Consider the following 17,761-nt stretch of genomic DNA (forward strand, 5'->3'; position numbering starts at 1 on the left):
TGGGGATGGTGAGCGATCGCGTTCGCCACGATCTCCGAAACTCTCGAACCGACTGAATCGATCTGCTTGAACTGATAACTGCTCCGGCACAAATGGAATCAGTTTTTCGGTTCCGCATTGTGTGAATCTCACGTTAGGTGTGTAATTACTTTCCGAGCTCTTGCGGCGAGTTCTTGCACCGTTCTTGGTATCCCCCGTTTGCTTTTTGGCGTTATGGAGGAGCTCGTTATCGTGTTACCATGCTGATCAATTGATGATCAATTAAGCTTACTCGCCATCGCCAGCACAAATCACATTAGATACAATGGTGGGTTTTGTTGTGTGCTTTTAAGCTCAAACCTACCCCCTTCAAACATCCATCTGGAATGGTCGGTATACCGGGATCTATGACCTTGATCAGGGTGGGATTGTATTCCCGAACGGTTCAGTGGTGGTACTTGTCTTGATGTAAACGGCTGGAACCGTCTCCATGCTCATTAACTTGCCATTGCATTTTGACATCTCGTCCCGGCAATCTGATCCACGACCACACAATAGCAGACAGAGCAACTCCAGCAACACTGTTTGTCATAAGGTTTCATTGCAAAAAAGGCAACGCAATGACAAAGTAAACAAGCATCAAAACGTTACCGGGTGTGTCATTTGTGGGCGCTGTGGAGTGAAGCTTGTTGCTGCGGTTGTCTAGAATCATGTCATGAGGAACACTCAAACAGCCGCTCTTGCCGTGCGTTACCTTGGCGAATCTGGCTGTCGATCGATTCAGAATTCTTCATCAGGCCTCTCGGATGCAAGGTCTTGCGATTCTACCCCAGCCATGCCCCGCGCCGGATGCTCTTTGTTCTCGCCGTCGGACGCAACTCTCGGCACAAAAACCTTGGACCGGGAGGTGGCTGTTTGTGTGTGTTTTGTGCCATTTTCTCGTGAGATCTAATTGACCCCGAACCGGTACAGTACAGAAGCACACTTAGTTCGTTGAAATGAATCATCATCATTATATTACGTTCTCGTGAGACGTTCTGCCTCACCGCGGCAATAGAGCAACCTGCGCCACGTTGCTCGTCGGAACGCGTTGGCGACTTGCAAACTTTAATTGGAAACCTGGCGGTACGAAACAATACAGGAGATACTGAGGTCGGACCAGAGGTGTTGGTCCGAGATCTTTCGCAATAAAATAAGAGCTTCAAGATCGATTATGGACACATATAGCTCAAAATATAGCTCACTTAAACCTTTTATGGTGCGAGAAAAGACAAGATCCCACTGTACGTGATCGGTAATTACTATCCGCAAGTACCAATGTGAGAATTCGAAGAACTTGTTCGATGTGTGTCCATGACCTGGTCCACGAGAGTAGGTGTTTTCATCGCAGCTTCCAGTTATTTAGCTATGGCGATCAGGAGAGCGTGAGATTATCAGCCAAACCAGCGAGGGCAGCCCATCCTACGCAGTGGATCACCCCGGGTGTCGGACAATCTTTTAATGCACAATTCTTGCAGCATGCCAGCATCCGACCACGCGCGATTGTGTGGGCTGGTTGACCGACCAGACACGCCGGTTATGCCGTTGAGGACACACTCTTGTGTCTGGGGCGATTTATCGAGACGGTGGCGCTCTCCTTTACATATTGATTGCAGAGTTTACTATCGAAATGCTTCACACTAGAACGTACCACTTAAACACGTCGAGTTGTATCGCTCTAGGCAAGGAATAGTCATTCACCAGCAACTCTCCACTCACCGATCTGTCTATGCGTGCGTATGATCTTGATTAGAACCTTAAAGGGGTGCAGGTGCATAGAATTCCTATCGCTATTACGCGACACTGCTTTTCCCTTCTTCTTCTTATCCTTCTCGAGTATTAGCCGTACGCTCCACGCACCGGAAAGCCGTTACACTGCGACGTTTTGCGCTAGAACTTTAGCGCAAAAACCGGTTACAAACCATCGTGTGTACATTTGACAAAGCACCGGTGGTGGTCGGGGTGGCGACACCACCCCACGGTAATCATCAGTGAGTGTGATAATTGATTGGCAAGGGGAAAGGGTCGGGGGAGCAGTAGCAGTAATGTTACACCTTCAAGGACGACATTTTTGCGCCGTCATACAGACGCCACACAGCGTGGCGACATGTGGACAGGTTGTATTGGAATAATTGATGCTGCATGCTGGGTGTTTGTAAGAGTATTTCTTATGCAAAAATTATGTTAAAAATAAGAGTTTTTGAAGAAAAGTTTGAGTTGTAGAAATTTGGCTTTACAAGAGTCATTTAAAAAAGCGCCTGAAAGTATGCAATTTATTTATCTCCGTGTGACCGTGATAAATGCCCAGGATTTAAACTTCTGGAGGAGGGCCTTACCGCATAGAAGCTGCTGTCTGGGGGAGAGGTATTTTGTGAGAAAACCGGCCACTGTAGAGCACGTCTCGGAAGCAGAGTATCAATTGACGTTGATGATCTCGATCTAGCCCTCTACGGTTGCGAGTACTGGATGGTATGTGATAGATCAGGGCGTGTGGAGAAGGAAAACGGATGCAGTCGATGATGGAGGACTGCAGTCCGACTTGACCGAAAAAAGAAGAAAAAGAGACTAGCTTAATCTTCACTGCGGAACTACTTATTTGTCATTTTTACACCAATTTCGTAAACCTTCCTTTTTGCTCAACTGTTCTACCTTAACACTAAGTCAACGGTTAGTCATTATGTTTAGCTTAAACTCCTTATCAGTTCCCAGGTGCGGTTCAAAAGTTGGGTGCAACTATTTCCTCCCAGCAAACACCCGTTGGTAACTGATAAAAAAGGGTGGTTTCTTTAAAAAAATCCCTCCTTCTCCCCAGCTGGCAGCAACTAGTTACACAACTGACATGAAAGATAAAATAAAGTTACAAATATGGGGCCTCCCTAGAGTCCCCGTTCCGTTCCCTAATCGAACGCGTTGGTCTAATCTTATCAGTATCGAGTTAGATAAAAATGCAATTTCATCACAACCTGCCGCTCGTTGCGGGAAAATCGGAAGAAAGTGCTGCTGAAAATTGATCGGAAATAGATTTGAAATTTTGATGATTGATTGCTTCCGGAGGTCTACCTCTAGCTGTTGCTGTTGGAGGACAATTGCACAATTTAATTGCGAAACCTCTGCACCCTGGAAGTGCAATATTGGCTAACCCCGCTTTATCATGACCATTTCTATCTTTCTTCTCTTATGTGGAGAGTAAGTAACCGTTGCATAAGGTGCCTAATGCCTGCATCGAGTTGCACTTCCGCCCTTAAAACCTTTTTGGCGTGAGTTTGTGCTTTTTCTTAACGTGCAGATGGCACGCGAAACGTGCCCTTTCTCTGTCTTTTCCCTAGACAAGAAAAAAGCTTTCCACCCCGAAAAGCACGTAAAGTCGTCGATCGTGAGGACGGGAAGAGCGATTCAAGCTACCTTTGGACGACATTTAATCGTCTTCTTTGTGCGCCCACCATGAATCATGGCGAAAGGTTCGTTTGTGTGGTGTCGCATACTGTCTTTAGCGCTAGAGGAAAAGAATCGTCACTAATTTGTGGAGCTAATCTTGCACTGAAACGTGCTCCGAGAGGGTAAGTCGTAATTTTATTGAGGTTTTTCGGTCACCCTTTTTGGAAGCTTGCAACAGTAGCACAAACTGACCGACAGGAGACCGGTTGGATTTGAATTGGGGAGGAAACAAAAACGTCTAACCGACCGGAACCGTTTGTGAGGAAGGAGTGGAAATGACCCATTTAACTTTAACAGGAAAGTGAAATTGGAAGCAAGGGATGGACAGCACGGTTTCAAATAGAGGAATGCAATTGACATTTGTTTGGTCAGTACGAGTTGAAAATGCTTGCACATTTGCAGCGTGCCCATCTGTCAGATGGATCGTTCATCATCGTACATCAGATGGAGTACGGATTTGTTTGTTGGCTGTTGGCCAACAATAACTCACACACGCACACAGATATTCATTTGCAACCGTAATCGATGGTAAAATCCTCCCCGTTCGGGCGAGATTTGTTTGAGTTTTTTTTTGTGTGCAATTTATGGTGCAGGAATGGGTTTTATTGATCCGTTTTCTTTCTTTAAATTAATTCTGGTAAAGCAAACAGAACCAGCCCATTAGAATAAGCCCTCACAGGAACTCAAATCGACCATCAAGCAACAGACTTCTTGCTGTACAGATAAAAAAAAAAATTTACGCATAATGACTGCAATTACATGGTCAATGCACATTGCAGGTTCAGAATTGCAGGGTTTTACTGGGTTCAAAATTGGGATTCTACATGTCTGACTCAGAGGTTCCCTTGAATTTAATTCAGACATTGCTGCTTGAAATGTGTCAAAGTAGGCCAATGACGGAAATTTATATAACGCGCTTTAATTAAAAAAATATATAATTGAGGGCGGCCCGGTGGTGTAGGCGACAGCGGCGCCGGTCTACAAACGTCAGGACCGGGGTTCAAATCCCATCCGGACCGTCCCCCCGTAGTGTGGTCTGACTATCCAACTACGTGGTCTAGTAAGCCAAGTTAAGCCAAGAAGAAGAAGAAGTATAACCTGAAAACCCCTGTTGTAAATTTGCTTGTTTAGGACGGTTCCAGACATTCAGCCAACAATTATGGCCACACAGTCTTGCAACCGGAATGGAACTTGCACCACGTAAACAGGGAAGAACACGTACGTAAACAAGCTTCAAACTGTATGGACGTGAAGTTTCACTGCACTGTCCATTTAGGGAAGTTCCTCTTTATCCATTTTGGAATCTACTTCCGTACGGAGGGTGTATTTACTTGCGCTCTAGAGCTAGTTTGTTGTAGTGATTCATCCTTCCCCAAGCAAAAACCAGCTAGACAAAACGAAATCGAATACGAATGGATGAGTCACCGGGTGAGGAGAGTGTTGTTAATACTCCCATCCGCATCCGATGAGCTTTCTTCACACATCTCGCGCGGTCGTATGACACGCGTGGAGTTTAATTCGCTCATTAAAAAGCAATCCGAATGCAAATCGAATGCCGGAAAATCAACTCCCCTTTAGCTAAGGCGTTACATTGACTATTTTAAAATGAATGCTCATATTCTCTCATGTCAAACCGGCTACACCCCGAGGCATGAAGAAGTGTTCGGACAGAAAATGGAGTTAATAATTTTAGCTTCACATTTTACTACACACCACACACTCGCTGTACGATCGTGATGATCTCATTTGCTAGTGTCGCGGTGGCAATAGTACAATGAGCACGATTCAGACTCAGATGCATGTGAGGCATATATGTAAATTGGCTCCGAAAGGTGTGTGTCAAAGTGTTGTTTTTGGTCTCCTACGCACACGGGCCTCCTTGCAGGTCTCACGCTGCTGAAGGTGATTTACGGATGCTTTTACTGGAGCGCGATTCTACACAGCTTAAGTGCTTATAAATTGGTTGATTTGTTTATAAGTGATGTTGGAGTGGTTTTTTCTAAGGATAATGACTCGATTGTTTGCGTGTTTGTGTGGTTTAAACATTGGAAATAAAAGAGATAATTCAATAACATAAATTAGGCATAAATATAAAACTTCGTGTAGAAAAGTCTAACCGGATTTCTTCAAAACTGATTCATATTTGTCTCAAGAGTGAGATTCGCTTGGAAGAGTACCTCTGTTTACGTCCCCTATATGTTTGTTCTTCCTACTTGTAGCTCCTTTGCTTGTAGTTGAAAAGTTAGTCGGGGAGAAGTCCTGTATGCCACTCAGATAAAAAAAAATTCCGTCTACTAACTAACCTTCATTAAAACATTTTTAATATTCATTTATTTTATTTCTTTATTTATTTACAATTAGTTATAACAGAACACCCCTTGTGATGAATAAATTGTATAAACATATTGATAAGGCATTCCCTCCTTTTTCTTTGCCGTATCCCGGGCATACCCGGTTTTAATATTTGTTTAGATTGATCAATAAATTAGTTGCATTTTGTTTGAAAATAATTTTGCCATGAAACACTTTTGAAGACAGCTTGACTGCGTTGAACCATGTCAAACAAAATAAGAACAAAAAACAAATGTGCCATTACAGTATTTCGCAACTCTCAACTATAATTGCAGCTGTTTTTTGCATTACAATCAGTTTCATCTTTTGGATTGCTATTTGTGCTGTGACTGCAAAACTTTAAAACTTGCCCTATTCTCTATCGATCAAACTTTGTCTTATTTCCTTCCGTCTTGGTTGCATTGTTTGAAAAAAAAAGGCTGTTTTTTAATGCGTTATCATTCCTGTGGCTCTTTTGCACGTTTAGGGTGTCTTGAAGCACGAGATTAAAATAGACTGGGGACTTTTGCCTTTGTACCTTTGTAGAGGGTTATCGGTTAAAGGTAAAAAGTTTGATTCGATTTAAAACGTTTTGTTTTTGTCTATGTGCGTGTGTAAATTCATCTCATCCTGAACCAGTTCTGCGAATACACTGATTAATTTTTGCTAGCACTACGTGAATGTAAATCGTTTTATATGGCTTTTCTTTTCGTTTGTTTGGTGCTTAGCATCAAGCCCGTGCATCAATTTGTTCGAGCTGAGCTTTTTCTCATTAATGGTAAATACATTTTTAATGCACCAACCACCTTTTTGTAGTGTAGTTTTTAAGCGCAATTTCACTCGGCACAGCGTAGTAAATCCGTCCAACGGTTGCAACGGTATGGAATTACGTGGCCAGGCTCTGGCAAATTGGTTTCTTCAGGGGTTCCGATGGGTCAGCAAAAACACCCTGTGTGTGTATGGGCTGCTGTTTCATTCAAGTACGGCGGTTCTCACTAACAATATACAGTAAAAAAAGACCTTCTTCTACACAACGCTGCATTATGTCATTGCAGGTGCAGTTTGCACTCGCAATCTCGTCCAACGTGGAATGCGACACTTTAGCACAAGGAGGGAAAATTCCAAATTCACTCCTACATAGAGCATAGAGCACCTGTGTGACTCTAATGCTATTGTTTCTGGCTTGTTTTTCTGCTCCACTCGGCCCTTTTATTTGCTAATGGACGTATTGATGAGGAAACACAATCTTTCTGTGCATGATTGCATAGGGAAAGTAAGAGTAAGGCAAGCCTATTGCTCCCCAAGCAATGGTCTACAATTATTCCAGCAATGATTTCTATGTTAACGTACCGCAGCAGCAGCGTTACGAACAAAGACACTACTTACGGGATGACTAACACTGGTTTGGGAAGCTTTAGTGCAGCATTCTACGGGGGTGAGGTTAAGCAAACCAAGCGTGTTGACTTTATGACTCAATTTTCTAAGCAATCAGATCTGCAGATTTAGAAGATTTGAGAGAAAATGTGTTTGAATGGTCACAGGGGAATATTGGACATTATTTGCACTGTAAATAGACTGTATAACAAATCTCTAAGAGCAGCTGTTATTTACTTATTTATTTACAATTGAATATTACGGTCCAGTACCGTATTGTCAACACCGCTTGTGTTGAATAGATTTTCGCATATCGATATATCGACCTTACACTTTAATTACTACAAACATTACTATAGGCTTCTTCCAGGCCGAATATATGTTTCGTATTGTACACTTAAAACAGCTTTAAAGCATGCATGTTTTGAATTTAAAACAGCGCATAAATATTTCTAAAAAATCCCTCCAACCGCTTTTCCCGTAAAAAAAGAAATCAATTATTTTATCGCAACTAAGCTGTTCGCGATAAAGCAGATAACGATCCTAATATAGCGTCGTAGATATTCCGTCCAGCCGTGGAATTCATGTTTCGTTTTTTTTTTTTCTTTACTTCCCACTCATTCTAGTGCTCACCTTAAGCAGCGACTCACGATGGATTTGCACAAGCATTAAACTGGATTACTGTTTCGATGTTGCACTAATGATTTGGTTCAACAGACAAAATCTACCAAATAAAACAGGCAAGCAGGACGAGCAAAACAAAACTAAAATGAGATAAACAAACCCGTCTAGCGCGCAAAAGGTGTTAATCTGATTCTAAAATCCCTCTCACACTAAGAACCAACAACGTCAACAAAAAAGTAGGGTGTGGTTCCCTAAGAATACCCGGATTTACTCGTTAGAGCCGCCCGACAGGACCAAAGTTCGTGGGTGAAAGAAGCTGGGTTCGTAGCTGAAAGCAAGAAGCAACACGCACACAAAATGTCGGACATTTGTGATTTCGAGTGGTCCAACAATCGGTACCGACACAATCTGACCATATCGGAGCTAAAGCTTGGCTTTAACCGGAATGAACCGACCGACCGTAGCCGGGCACTAATCGCGCTGAAGGAATTGATCGGTGCGAGTAGAGATTATGCACTCAAGGACAAATCCTGCTTTCAGGACGATGAGTTTCTCTTTAGGTTTTTGTACGCACGCAAATTTAACGTCAACGAGGCGTTCCAGCTGATCATCAACTATCACGCGTACCGGCAGCGAAATGCGGCCATCTTGCAGCGTTTGTCAGTGTTGGACGAGACGATACAGATTGCGCTGCGGGATGGATTCCCGGGCGTGTTACCGAATCGGGACCGGAGAGGGCGTAAGGTGCTGGTTTTCTTTACCGCCAATTGGGACTATGCGTCCTACTCACTAGTCACTGTGTACCGGGCGATGTTGCTCACGATCGAGAAGCTGCTGGAGGATAAGCAGAATCAGGCGAATGGATTTATTGCGATCGTCGACTGGACCAACTTCACATTCCGGCAGTCGTCGAACTTGAATCCGAAGGTGTTGAAGCTGATGATCGAAGGACTACAGGTAGGTTTGAATGAAACTTCTTGCACGTGGTAATTAAATTGAAGAAAATCATTGGTGGCGCCCTCTAATGGGAAACTAACCTACTTACTATCTTTTTTTTCTCCACCTACTAGGATTGCTTTCCGGTACGATTTAAAGCGATCCACTTCATCGGCCAGCCGTGGTACGTCGAGGCAGCTCTGGCCGTCATTCGACCCTTCCTGAAGGAAAAAACCCGCGATCGGATAAAGCTTCACGGCAGCAATCTGTCCACCCTGCACGATTGCGTCGCCCGGGACATCCTGCCAACCGAGCTCGGTGGTGAAGGGCCCACCTTCAATCCGCTCAACTGGTACCACGAGCTGCTCGAATCCAGTCAAACCGTCACCAAACCGGCACCCTCGTATTGTCTCAGCCAGACGCAGATCTACACCAAAACACCGGCCCAGTTCGTACCGACCGTCGGTAACCATCGGAAAGGGGCCGACCTAACCCCAGCACAGTCCCGCTCGCCATCGCCACCTTCCTCGCTGTCGTCAACGAATGGGGCCGAATTTTTGAAAGCGGCCACCAAAGCAGCCGCCGTCAAGATCGGTGTCCTAACGGCGAAAGCGAACGATCCGGCCACAAACACACTGCTAGGCGTGACGACCGGTGCCGGTGGGTGTGATTTGTGACACTGCAACGTGGTAGCGCTGCTGAATGTGCAGCCCGCTAAAGACTGGATCGTTTCGATGACCGACGGTGGTCAGCACTGCGCTATGATGATCTCATATCAGGTACAGAAACGTTCCTGGTGGTAACCGGCTGTCGTACGGTAAGGAGGGGAAAGGATTAGCGGTGGTAGGAGTTGTGTGTAAGGGAAGGGACAAAAAGAACAGGCACCAAACTATCACTTCCAGAAGGGTAACGCATGCTGATGTATCCTCATTTGGAACAAAAATTCGAGCAGATGTCGCATGAAGCTTTGAATGTGAAGCTTGCTTAAGGACAAGTTCTTTCTCTCCGTTTGATTGCTTTCTCTCTCTCTCACACTCTCTCTCTCTCATTCTCTCTCTCGTATTTATTGAACGAAAAAAGGGTATTTTCCCGTGCATTATCTCTTTCCTGTTCTTGCAATTAGATTGAATTGTGCATCAGGTTGTGAAGCGACTAAAAGTATTCCATTTTTAGTATCTTTCAAGTATTAAGATACAGATTTGTGACGTGTTGCCTGAAGGTTCAACTTGAAGAAGAAGGTCAGGACCTTGGAACCTGAAAGTATCCAATCGCTAATTTTGGGATAGATCTTTCTGAGGATCTCTTTTATGCCATCTCGATCGATTCTTGAAGTTGGAATGTGATCTTGGCACCGACATGTATCTAATAATTTTTTTAGGATCGCTTTTTGAGGTATTCTAAATTTCGGTCTGTTTTGTTTCAAGTTGATTATCAATCTTTGAAATTATTTTTTTATTTTTTGGGAATTGAAAAAGATCTCAATTGAAGAGCAGCTACGGAACGGTCATTCCAGCACGTAGCTAACGCCTTCTTCCAAGTCAAGAAACGTGAACGTCTTGCAAAGCGTCTTGATTAACACTAACACTTGCGTTTTGTTGTGAACCTGTTTACCTGTCCCAATTCGTGTACCGATCATGAGTCATCGGCACAAACGTGTCCACGACCTTCTGGTTGTTACCTTCCTGCCAGAGTCCGTCTTAAACGCACACGCCACTTCCGATGGTCAAGGTTACACCATTGGACGCAGGGTGTTTGTGTGTGCGCGCGCGCGCGTTCATATCGAATCACTGCACCTCGTTGGCCTTCTATGGGACAGGGCAGTGGTTCGTTGGTCCATTTTGCACAAGTGCGAGTCCCCTTTTTTGGGAAAGGGTGTCTCTCTTTCAACTTGATGTCCTTTCTACACTAACTTCACCAAGCAATGGTAGGTTAGGGTGAGGCGGTTGGTTGGTTGTGAGGATAATTTCCGCTTTATTCACCCTAACCCAGGGTGCGTGCGTGCTGGCTGCAACTGGACAGCAGAGAGTCGGTGCCATGGTGATGACGATCGCATACGGACAAAACAAAAAGGCGGTCAGTAATGTGATACACGCGTGACCGTACTGGGTTTGTTTTGGGGGAGAAAGGCTTCGGCTTTCTTGAGAAACATGGAGAGAGACGACAGTCGCTACGCGTGACTTACTTAGTGCCAGTGACGGTCCTAATGAGGGCGAACGATGAAGAAAAAATATCGTTTGCACCTTTAATGCGGGTGCATGCGGTTTTTGTCTCTTTAGACTAGCAAAGAATTTAAATACTTAAACTTATCCACTCTCAGCGTTATCAACTCTAGCTCAACCACAACGACCATATGGCCTTGTAGAACATTTTTCCCAAGTCTACAGGCCTCAGCAAACGGTTCATTAAATGCAGCCAACCACCCTTCGCTGTAGCCCTCGTAGTCGCAAACGACCCTTCTCGTTTGCACTTCACCAAAACCGTAAACCTTGCCTTTTGCTCAGCGAAATGTGGTACATGCATATTTTAATGTTCAGCCACCTTTACGGTGGTGCAATCAATTCCGTTTGCGTGCTTCATGTCGTACGGTACGTTTAGTTTTTCAGTTCGATCCGCCTCTACGGTGTACACGATGGCGCCATACGCATTGGCACCATCTTGGCTGGTGCAGCAATTTATTATCCCTTTGCTGCTTTTTCTTTTCTAACCGCCTTACGAGCCGTCTTATTTGATAGACTGGGGAAATGAGCAAAAGTTTTCCTGAACAACATCTTTGCAAACAGGGAATGAGTCTATCTATCCCGGAAGATAAAACTTATATCGACAGGCTGTCTTAGGACTGTGCACTGAATGCACTTAATTGCACTCTCAGCACGGAACGATAATTACGCCTATCCGGCTGTTAAAGAAACAAAACGGGACATTTTGCTGCCCTGTCGTGGTTGGGAGGATGGGTTGGGAGGACACTTTTTTATTTAATGGTGATAAAAGCAAAAAAGAATTCCACAAGCAGAGAGAGAGAGAGAGAGAGAAAGAGAGAGAAAAGTTAGAGGGAACGACAGAGATAAGAAATTGTCTGCACAACATTAATTAGCAACATTGTGTAACGATGACTGTGGCAATAAAAACGAGAGAAAGGACTACAAAAATACAATATTTGTATTTATCTCTTTGGCTTATTAGAATAGGTAAACTACTTAACTATTTAACAAGAAATGAGGATATTAATCAAGCTTGCAGAACTATTGAAATTTCCAATTCAAAATCACTCATCGGTTTCACCGAACCAACTTGCTCTACCGATCGATCGGTAAGGGAACAACATAACAGGTTTCTCGTCTGCCCCACTCGACTGTGACAGCATCGCAAAGTAATACTACTTACACGATGCCACTCGAATAAGCTGAACCCCCAAGGCAAGCAAGTGTGTGAACGCACAAGAACATTAGTGGTAAAGAATTATTTTTCAATTTACTTGAAGAAGAGAAATATAAGAAATAAGCAGTTTAAAAAATCAAAAATAGAACACGAAAAATGGTGGCCTTAGCTGTAAGGAGCTCGCGTCAAAACGAATGCACGATTTTGGAAAAAAAATGTGAGGTAGATAAAGATTTCCATCAAGAATTATATCGATAAGAAGCTTTAAGATAAAATGTATTTAGGTGATAATAATGATGATATTCCTTTAGTCCCGTCAATCCGTCCGTATGAAAAGTCACAAAAGCAAGGGAATGGATGCGTTTACTATTTTTCTCTCTTCACTTCACTCTACGTACTGCTTGCTAGTACTACGAATTCATCGAATTATTACTGTAAGGTGTATTTTGGATCAGTCTTTTGTATCTTTCAACGGTAAGATTTTCAGATGATTAACACACTAATAGGACATTCTGAGAAGACATCACAATTGTGGAATACTGTTTGGATTTAAATACCCATATTCCTTCGAATCGGTTTCAGTTACCATCGAATCACTTGCATCTGGCATCGGATTCTCGGATGCTTCTTCAAATGGTTCGATGGAAGCTAAAAATGATTCCAACTTACATGGGAAATGCTACATTTGCTTTGTTAGGCTCTACAGTTCACGTCTCTCTTTCCAATTGTATTAAGCATGCGAGAATTGTCATATCATCTGAAAACATCCCACTAAAATGGTGTTTTTTTGTGAAATCATCTGAAACCTGCCCCAAACTGTATGTTAGAAAAGCGCAACTAACAACATAAAACCAGCACACGGTTATTGGACTTGAAGGTAAGATGTGTTTCCTATTACAAAAGCTACAACTTTAGCGGTTTAAAGCAAATACATAGCGTACGGAAGGATGTTGTAAACGTTAAGTGTAGGCTAGCTAGGGGTTTTTGTTTGTTGTAAATTACGGTAAAAAATGCATTTGTAACATAATCAAATTGTATTCGGTCGACGAAAACGATCAAAAAACATACCACAAAAATATAATTTCAAATTTGGCTTCCCTTCGAGAGGAATATACACACATCCATTAATGAAAATAGTATTTTTATTTCATTGATTTTATTGTTAAAATAAGTCCAATCCGAAACCAAAGATAAACAACGAGAAAAGAGTCAATTAAACGACCAAGTGATTCATCTCCATCCCCTCTTACAGCCATTATCATCCTGCTCGAAGATCCAACGCCGGCCAACGCACTGTGCCTAGTGATGGTGGTGGGTGTTTGGAACATTTCGTCCCATTTAATGGTTTAGCCCACCATCACACCCCACGGGTCCTTAACGATCGATCGAAGCTTGTTTTCACTGCACAGATTGTTACAGACGGATGCACTTTGGCGTTGTACGGTGCAGACTCCACACCTAATGAGTCATACTCGGCACAGGGCAATGTCCACGCCGGATGGTTTGTGTACAGGTTTTTCTGCTGTACCGTTGCAAACGGACGAACAGCCCAGCACTCGAGCAGCATCGGGCAGAAGAAGCGGAAGAAAGAAAGTGGTCGGCAGCAACTCGCCTGTGTGGCCTGTGCATCCGAGCACAGTTGTTACGTTTTTGCAGTGTGAATCACAATTTTAAAATCCGCTAACGATGTGCCACGGTCGGAGGCGTGTTTTCGTTATGGATTCTGGTCGCCAGTGCCGTTGCCGGGTGAAATGAAATGAAAATTCAATAGACACATTTTTTGGCAAATGGCAAAAGTAAGCTATGGTGGTGGAGGTTGAAGAGGTGCAAATTTAAGCAACATGTGGTCATTTTCAACTCATATGTGTGTGTCTATTTATAGAAGAAAACAACAGAAAATCATTTCTATCCGGAGACTTCAATGCGTAAAACTAAAAACTTTATGCCGCAGCAAGCGACGAACCTTGTGTGCGAATGTAATATTTAATGCTAGGATCAGGATACATTCTGCAGGATCACGAAGATCGCGTCAAGCTTCACCGACCTTCACGATCACCAGCCTTAGCAAAGAAGCAGTGCCTTTCACTTTACCCCATTTTCTCTCTTTCCCTGCTTTTCTACTGATGCCAAATCGAACCACATAAAGAGTATCCATTAAACTTGTTTCCACGCGGACGAATCAACCACGACGACGGAGTCTCCAGTCCCTCTCAAAAGCCGCCCTTTTCTCGCGGTTCAGCGTCAGCGAAAAAGTGTACCATGTTGACCTGTTTTATTTCTGTTCCGCCTTTGCCATTTTCCTTTTTTTCTTTTTCGCCGGTGTTTTCCCTTTTGAGTTTGGTTCGTTCCGCGCGGTGCTTGAGTTCGGCACAGCGAAGGAAGCGATCGCTGGTGATATTTGTTCTTAGGGCGAGAGTTTTCGGTACGATCGATTCGACCTCTTTCGGTGGGGGGCATAGATTATTATGTTGCCAGTACCGTCGCCCGGTTCTTGGTTCACATTTCGCTTTACCAGCTGTCGTTGGTTGGTTGGTTGGTTGGAGCAACGACGGACATCAACATAATCAACAAGCTGAACCGAGTGGAAGTAAAGTAGTGAATCAGTAACAAAGAAAACAACGCCTAATAGGGCAGCAATAAATGGTCGCACACATAAGCGAGCAGAGAAGCACCACTACTAATAAAGCTCGAAAAATACGTTCATGTGGCCGAACGCGAACCGTATGAAATGTGCGCAAAAACCTACGTAATGATATTATACTACCAAGGCGGACAATTTTCTTGCTTTTCTTTTTTGGTGTTTTTGTTTTGGAACTGTTGGAACTGGTGGAAGGTAATTTTATGCTGCCCACCCGATCGCCCTTTCAGCTTGCTTCAGTGCACGTTTTTTTATGTGTATGGCCGAAAAGCTACCCCCGTACCCGTATGATGTTGTTACGCGTTACGTGCCACAATGAACGTGTAATGCATCAACGTTAACGTTAACGATCATCTCAATCTCAAGCAGGAGACGCTGCCATGGTCACCGCAAAAAACTTCTTATGTTGAGCGTTAAATAACGGGTAAGCGTAGTTATTACATTAATAGTAGCACGGTCTTATGAGCGGTCAGACAATGTACGGTCCAAAAAGCTCGTATGCTGTATGATCGTTTAAGTGTCAATCCAGCCCAATCTCCCACCACGATCACTGCAAAAGATCTGCAACGAGTAGAAATGGGATAAATTATAGGGTTACGTTTAAAATGAGAATGAAATATGGAAACTACTATCACACTGACTGACCCTGTTGCGTTTGCCCTGGCAGTGATAAAATTCCCGAAAAAACTGCTCTGGTGCGGAAATTGTTTTTCGCTCGATGTGGCCACGTCCGTCCTGGGTTCGCCGTTGGCTAGAAGAAGAACAAGAAGACGTAGCAGCGGGCAGGGAAAAAACGCACACGCTAATTGATGCTAATTAACACTTGACGACGAACGTCACGGCGCTGGTCCATCCGCGCCGTGGATGCTTTGATGACAAACGTCAAACGAAACCGGACCATTGGGTTGGGGGTTGGTGGACAGGGTTCCAAACTGTCTGCTTGTGTCTGTTGCTAACGGGAGTATCGTTGAAACGGGTTGGTCTATTTTAAATCCACCTGTCTGGATGGACTATTTTTGTAGCAATTTCCTCTCTAAACTTAGTCATTAATGCTATGATGTCTTATTTAATTTGGAGTAGTAACGTAAAGGAGCTCCGATTCATCAGTGTCATCGTTTTGTATGCCACAAGCATATACCGGATGCTCCCCATATGGCACCACTGTCTGTGTGTGTATGGGAGCTTATTGCTTCACCAACCAGCCGGAAGCGAAGGCTTGCCCGAAGCGTCAAAAACAACCGAACCAAAGGGAAACGAAAGCAGCGGCCAGACATTGGGAAATTAATTTCAAACGTTCTAATGTGAACTCTGGTGAACGGGGCACACGGGACCGGTCTAAGCATCTAATCAGATGCTCATGCCGCCTAGGTTCATGGTCACCTTCCCGTAACGTGCGTATCCATCCGGCATATCCGGGAGCTTCATCTGTATGCATGACAAACACACATTCGGATCATTTCCGTCGCACGGTGTCAAGTTCCGGTGACGATTGGTGAAAAAGCGGGTGTTGTTTGTTGTGGTGGGTACGTCCAAGCACAATGCTCAATTAGCATGATAATGATCGATCGGGCAGAGATACTTTTTATCGAAATTCAATAAGCTTTTACGGCTCTTATCGTTGAAGATGCCCTGCTTTTTGGGACGCTTACTAACGCTATACTCCTATAATTAATTATTATAGCAGTTTCTATTTACGATCAGTAAATCAAATGTAGCTAGAGGAATGGTTCTTGATTATTCTTTTAGAATTTGTTAAGCTTTACCCAGTAGGACCAGGAATCAAATCCCATATGAGCTACTACGAGTCTAATAAACCATTCAATGTCCGGCGTCACCAAGTAAGTGGACTGTCGCATGCTATAATTCATCGTCATTCAGTACATCTGTGCCTCTACTAAACTCTAAGGAATAAACAGTGACCAGCATCAGTAGCTTGAGGAAATAAATTGGGACAATTCTACGCATTCTTCTTTTCAAATTAAACTATTAAAGCGTCCTACAATATCTTTGCTAAATATTACTTTATCTGATCATTTCTCTAATTAATCTCTACGATCAAGAGCTTCCATACTCTCTGTCTCTTATTAACTATTTTGGATCAGCCAGGATCTTCTTTTACTCTACAAATCTTGACCTCATATTTGAGGGAATAATCCCATTTATTATGAAAATCTGGGAACTTTCTATATCTATAGCTAAATGAGAAGCAGATGAAAGAAAAAAGTGATCCTATCTTGCATTCATTCGGAGTTATTCGGATAGGTTTACTGTCACTTGCTATAATTCCTTTCGTTAGAGTTTGCTATAATTTATTGAATACTTCTTCAATTTATTGTAGGCTTGAGCAGTACTTAAGTTCCAAAAAGAAGCGAAGAGACGAATTCTAGAAAGCGCCTCTAAATAACGTCTATATAAAGCACCCGAAATAAAGTAACCTTTTCCAGGCTTCATTGTTCCACGCATCCACCAGACAGAAGAAGTTCATTGTACGCGGAACCACTCAGCACAAAACACACGCACAATAACAAAGTGGACACAGTGAAAAGCCCATAACGCACGCTAACGGAACGGGGCAAAAGTTTTTCTTTCCTTCCGTCCGGCCGTCCCTTCCTTCGGGACCACCCGATCGTTGGCTTTACACATCGCCTCCACCAACAGCTGCCAGTGTACCAAGAGCTCCAGCGTACCGAAGCGAAGCATTACCGGCCTCCCGAGCGCGTTCTTTCGAGCCATTCTTTGTGCACTTCCCACCTTCCCCAGTTCGTTGGTCATTAGCAATTCGTGCTTTACTGCCGCGATCGCGTATTGTTGTACCAGCGTTTCGATGCCTTCCCTAACGAAATTGATAATAACTTCCGAAATGGGTGTAGAAAGAGTCGAGTCGACTTTATTCTTTTCTTCTCGTATAAGGGGTTGTGTATATTTCTGCTTCCGGTCTGCTGCGGTTACGATTGCACCGTGGTGTGCCGGCCTATGGCACGCACGACCGATTGAAGGGGGCTTGCATATTGAAGATATGCAAGCAAGACA

The 17,761-nt window shown here is 43.7% G+C and overlaps 3 protein-coding genes across 3 annotated transcripts in view; 2 read left to right on the top strand and 1 right to left on the bottom strand.

Moving 5' to 3' along the window:
• Positions 1-17,761, bottom strand: part of LOC126564508 (serine/threonine-protein kinase grp) — a 191,235-nt gene that overhangs the window by 127,569 nt on the left and 45,905 nt on the right. The window lies entirely within an intron of this gene.
• Positions 1-17,761, top strand: part of LOC126564888 (protein phosphatase 1B) — a 205,229-nt gene that overhangs the window by 32,862 nt on the left and 154,606 nt on the right. The gene's annotated exons all lie outside the window — the stretch shown is intronic.
• Positions 8,135-9,539, top strand: LOC126564862 (clavesin-2-like). Its single transcript, XM_050221984.1, has 2 exons — positions 8,135-8,739; positions 8,853-9,539. The coding sequence occupies exons 1-2, from the start codon at positions 8,140-8,142 to the stop codon at positions 9,393-9,395; spliced, it is 1,143 nt and encodes a 380-aa protein (XP_050077941.1). The 5' UTR covers positions 8,135-8,139; the 3' UTR covers positions 9,396-9,539.

This window comes from Anopheles maculipalpis, chromosome 3RL, assembly GCF_943734695.1.
Source record: "Anopheles maculipalpis chromosome 3RL, idAnoMacuDA_375_x, whole genome shotgun sequence".
Classification (NCBI taxonomy): Eukaryota; Metazoa; Arthropoda; class Insecta; order Diptera; family Culicidae; genus Anopheles; species Anopheles maculipalpis.

Excerpts from the sequence above, each read along its gene's own strand:
- LOC126564862 (XM_050221984.1), top strand. The coding sequence starts at position 8,140 with ATGTCGGACATTTGTGATTTCGAGTGGTCCAACAATCGGTACCGACAC. Across the intron at positions 8,740-8,852 it reads TGATGATCGAAGGACTACAG|GATTGCTTTCCGGTACGATT; the intron begins GTAGGTTTGAAT and ends TCCACCTACTAG.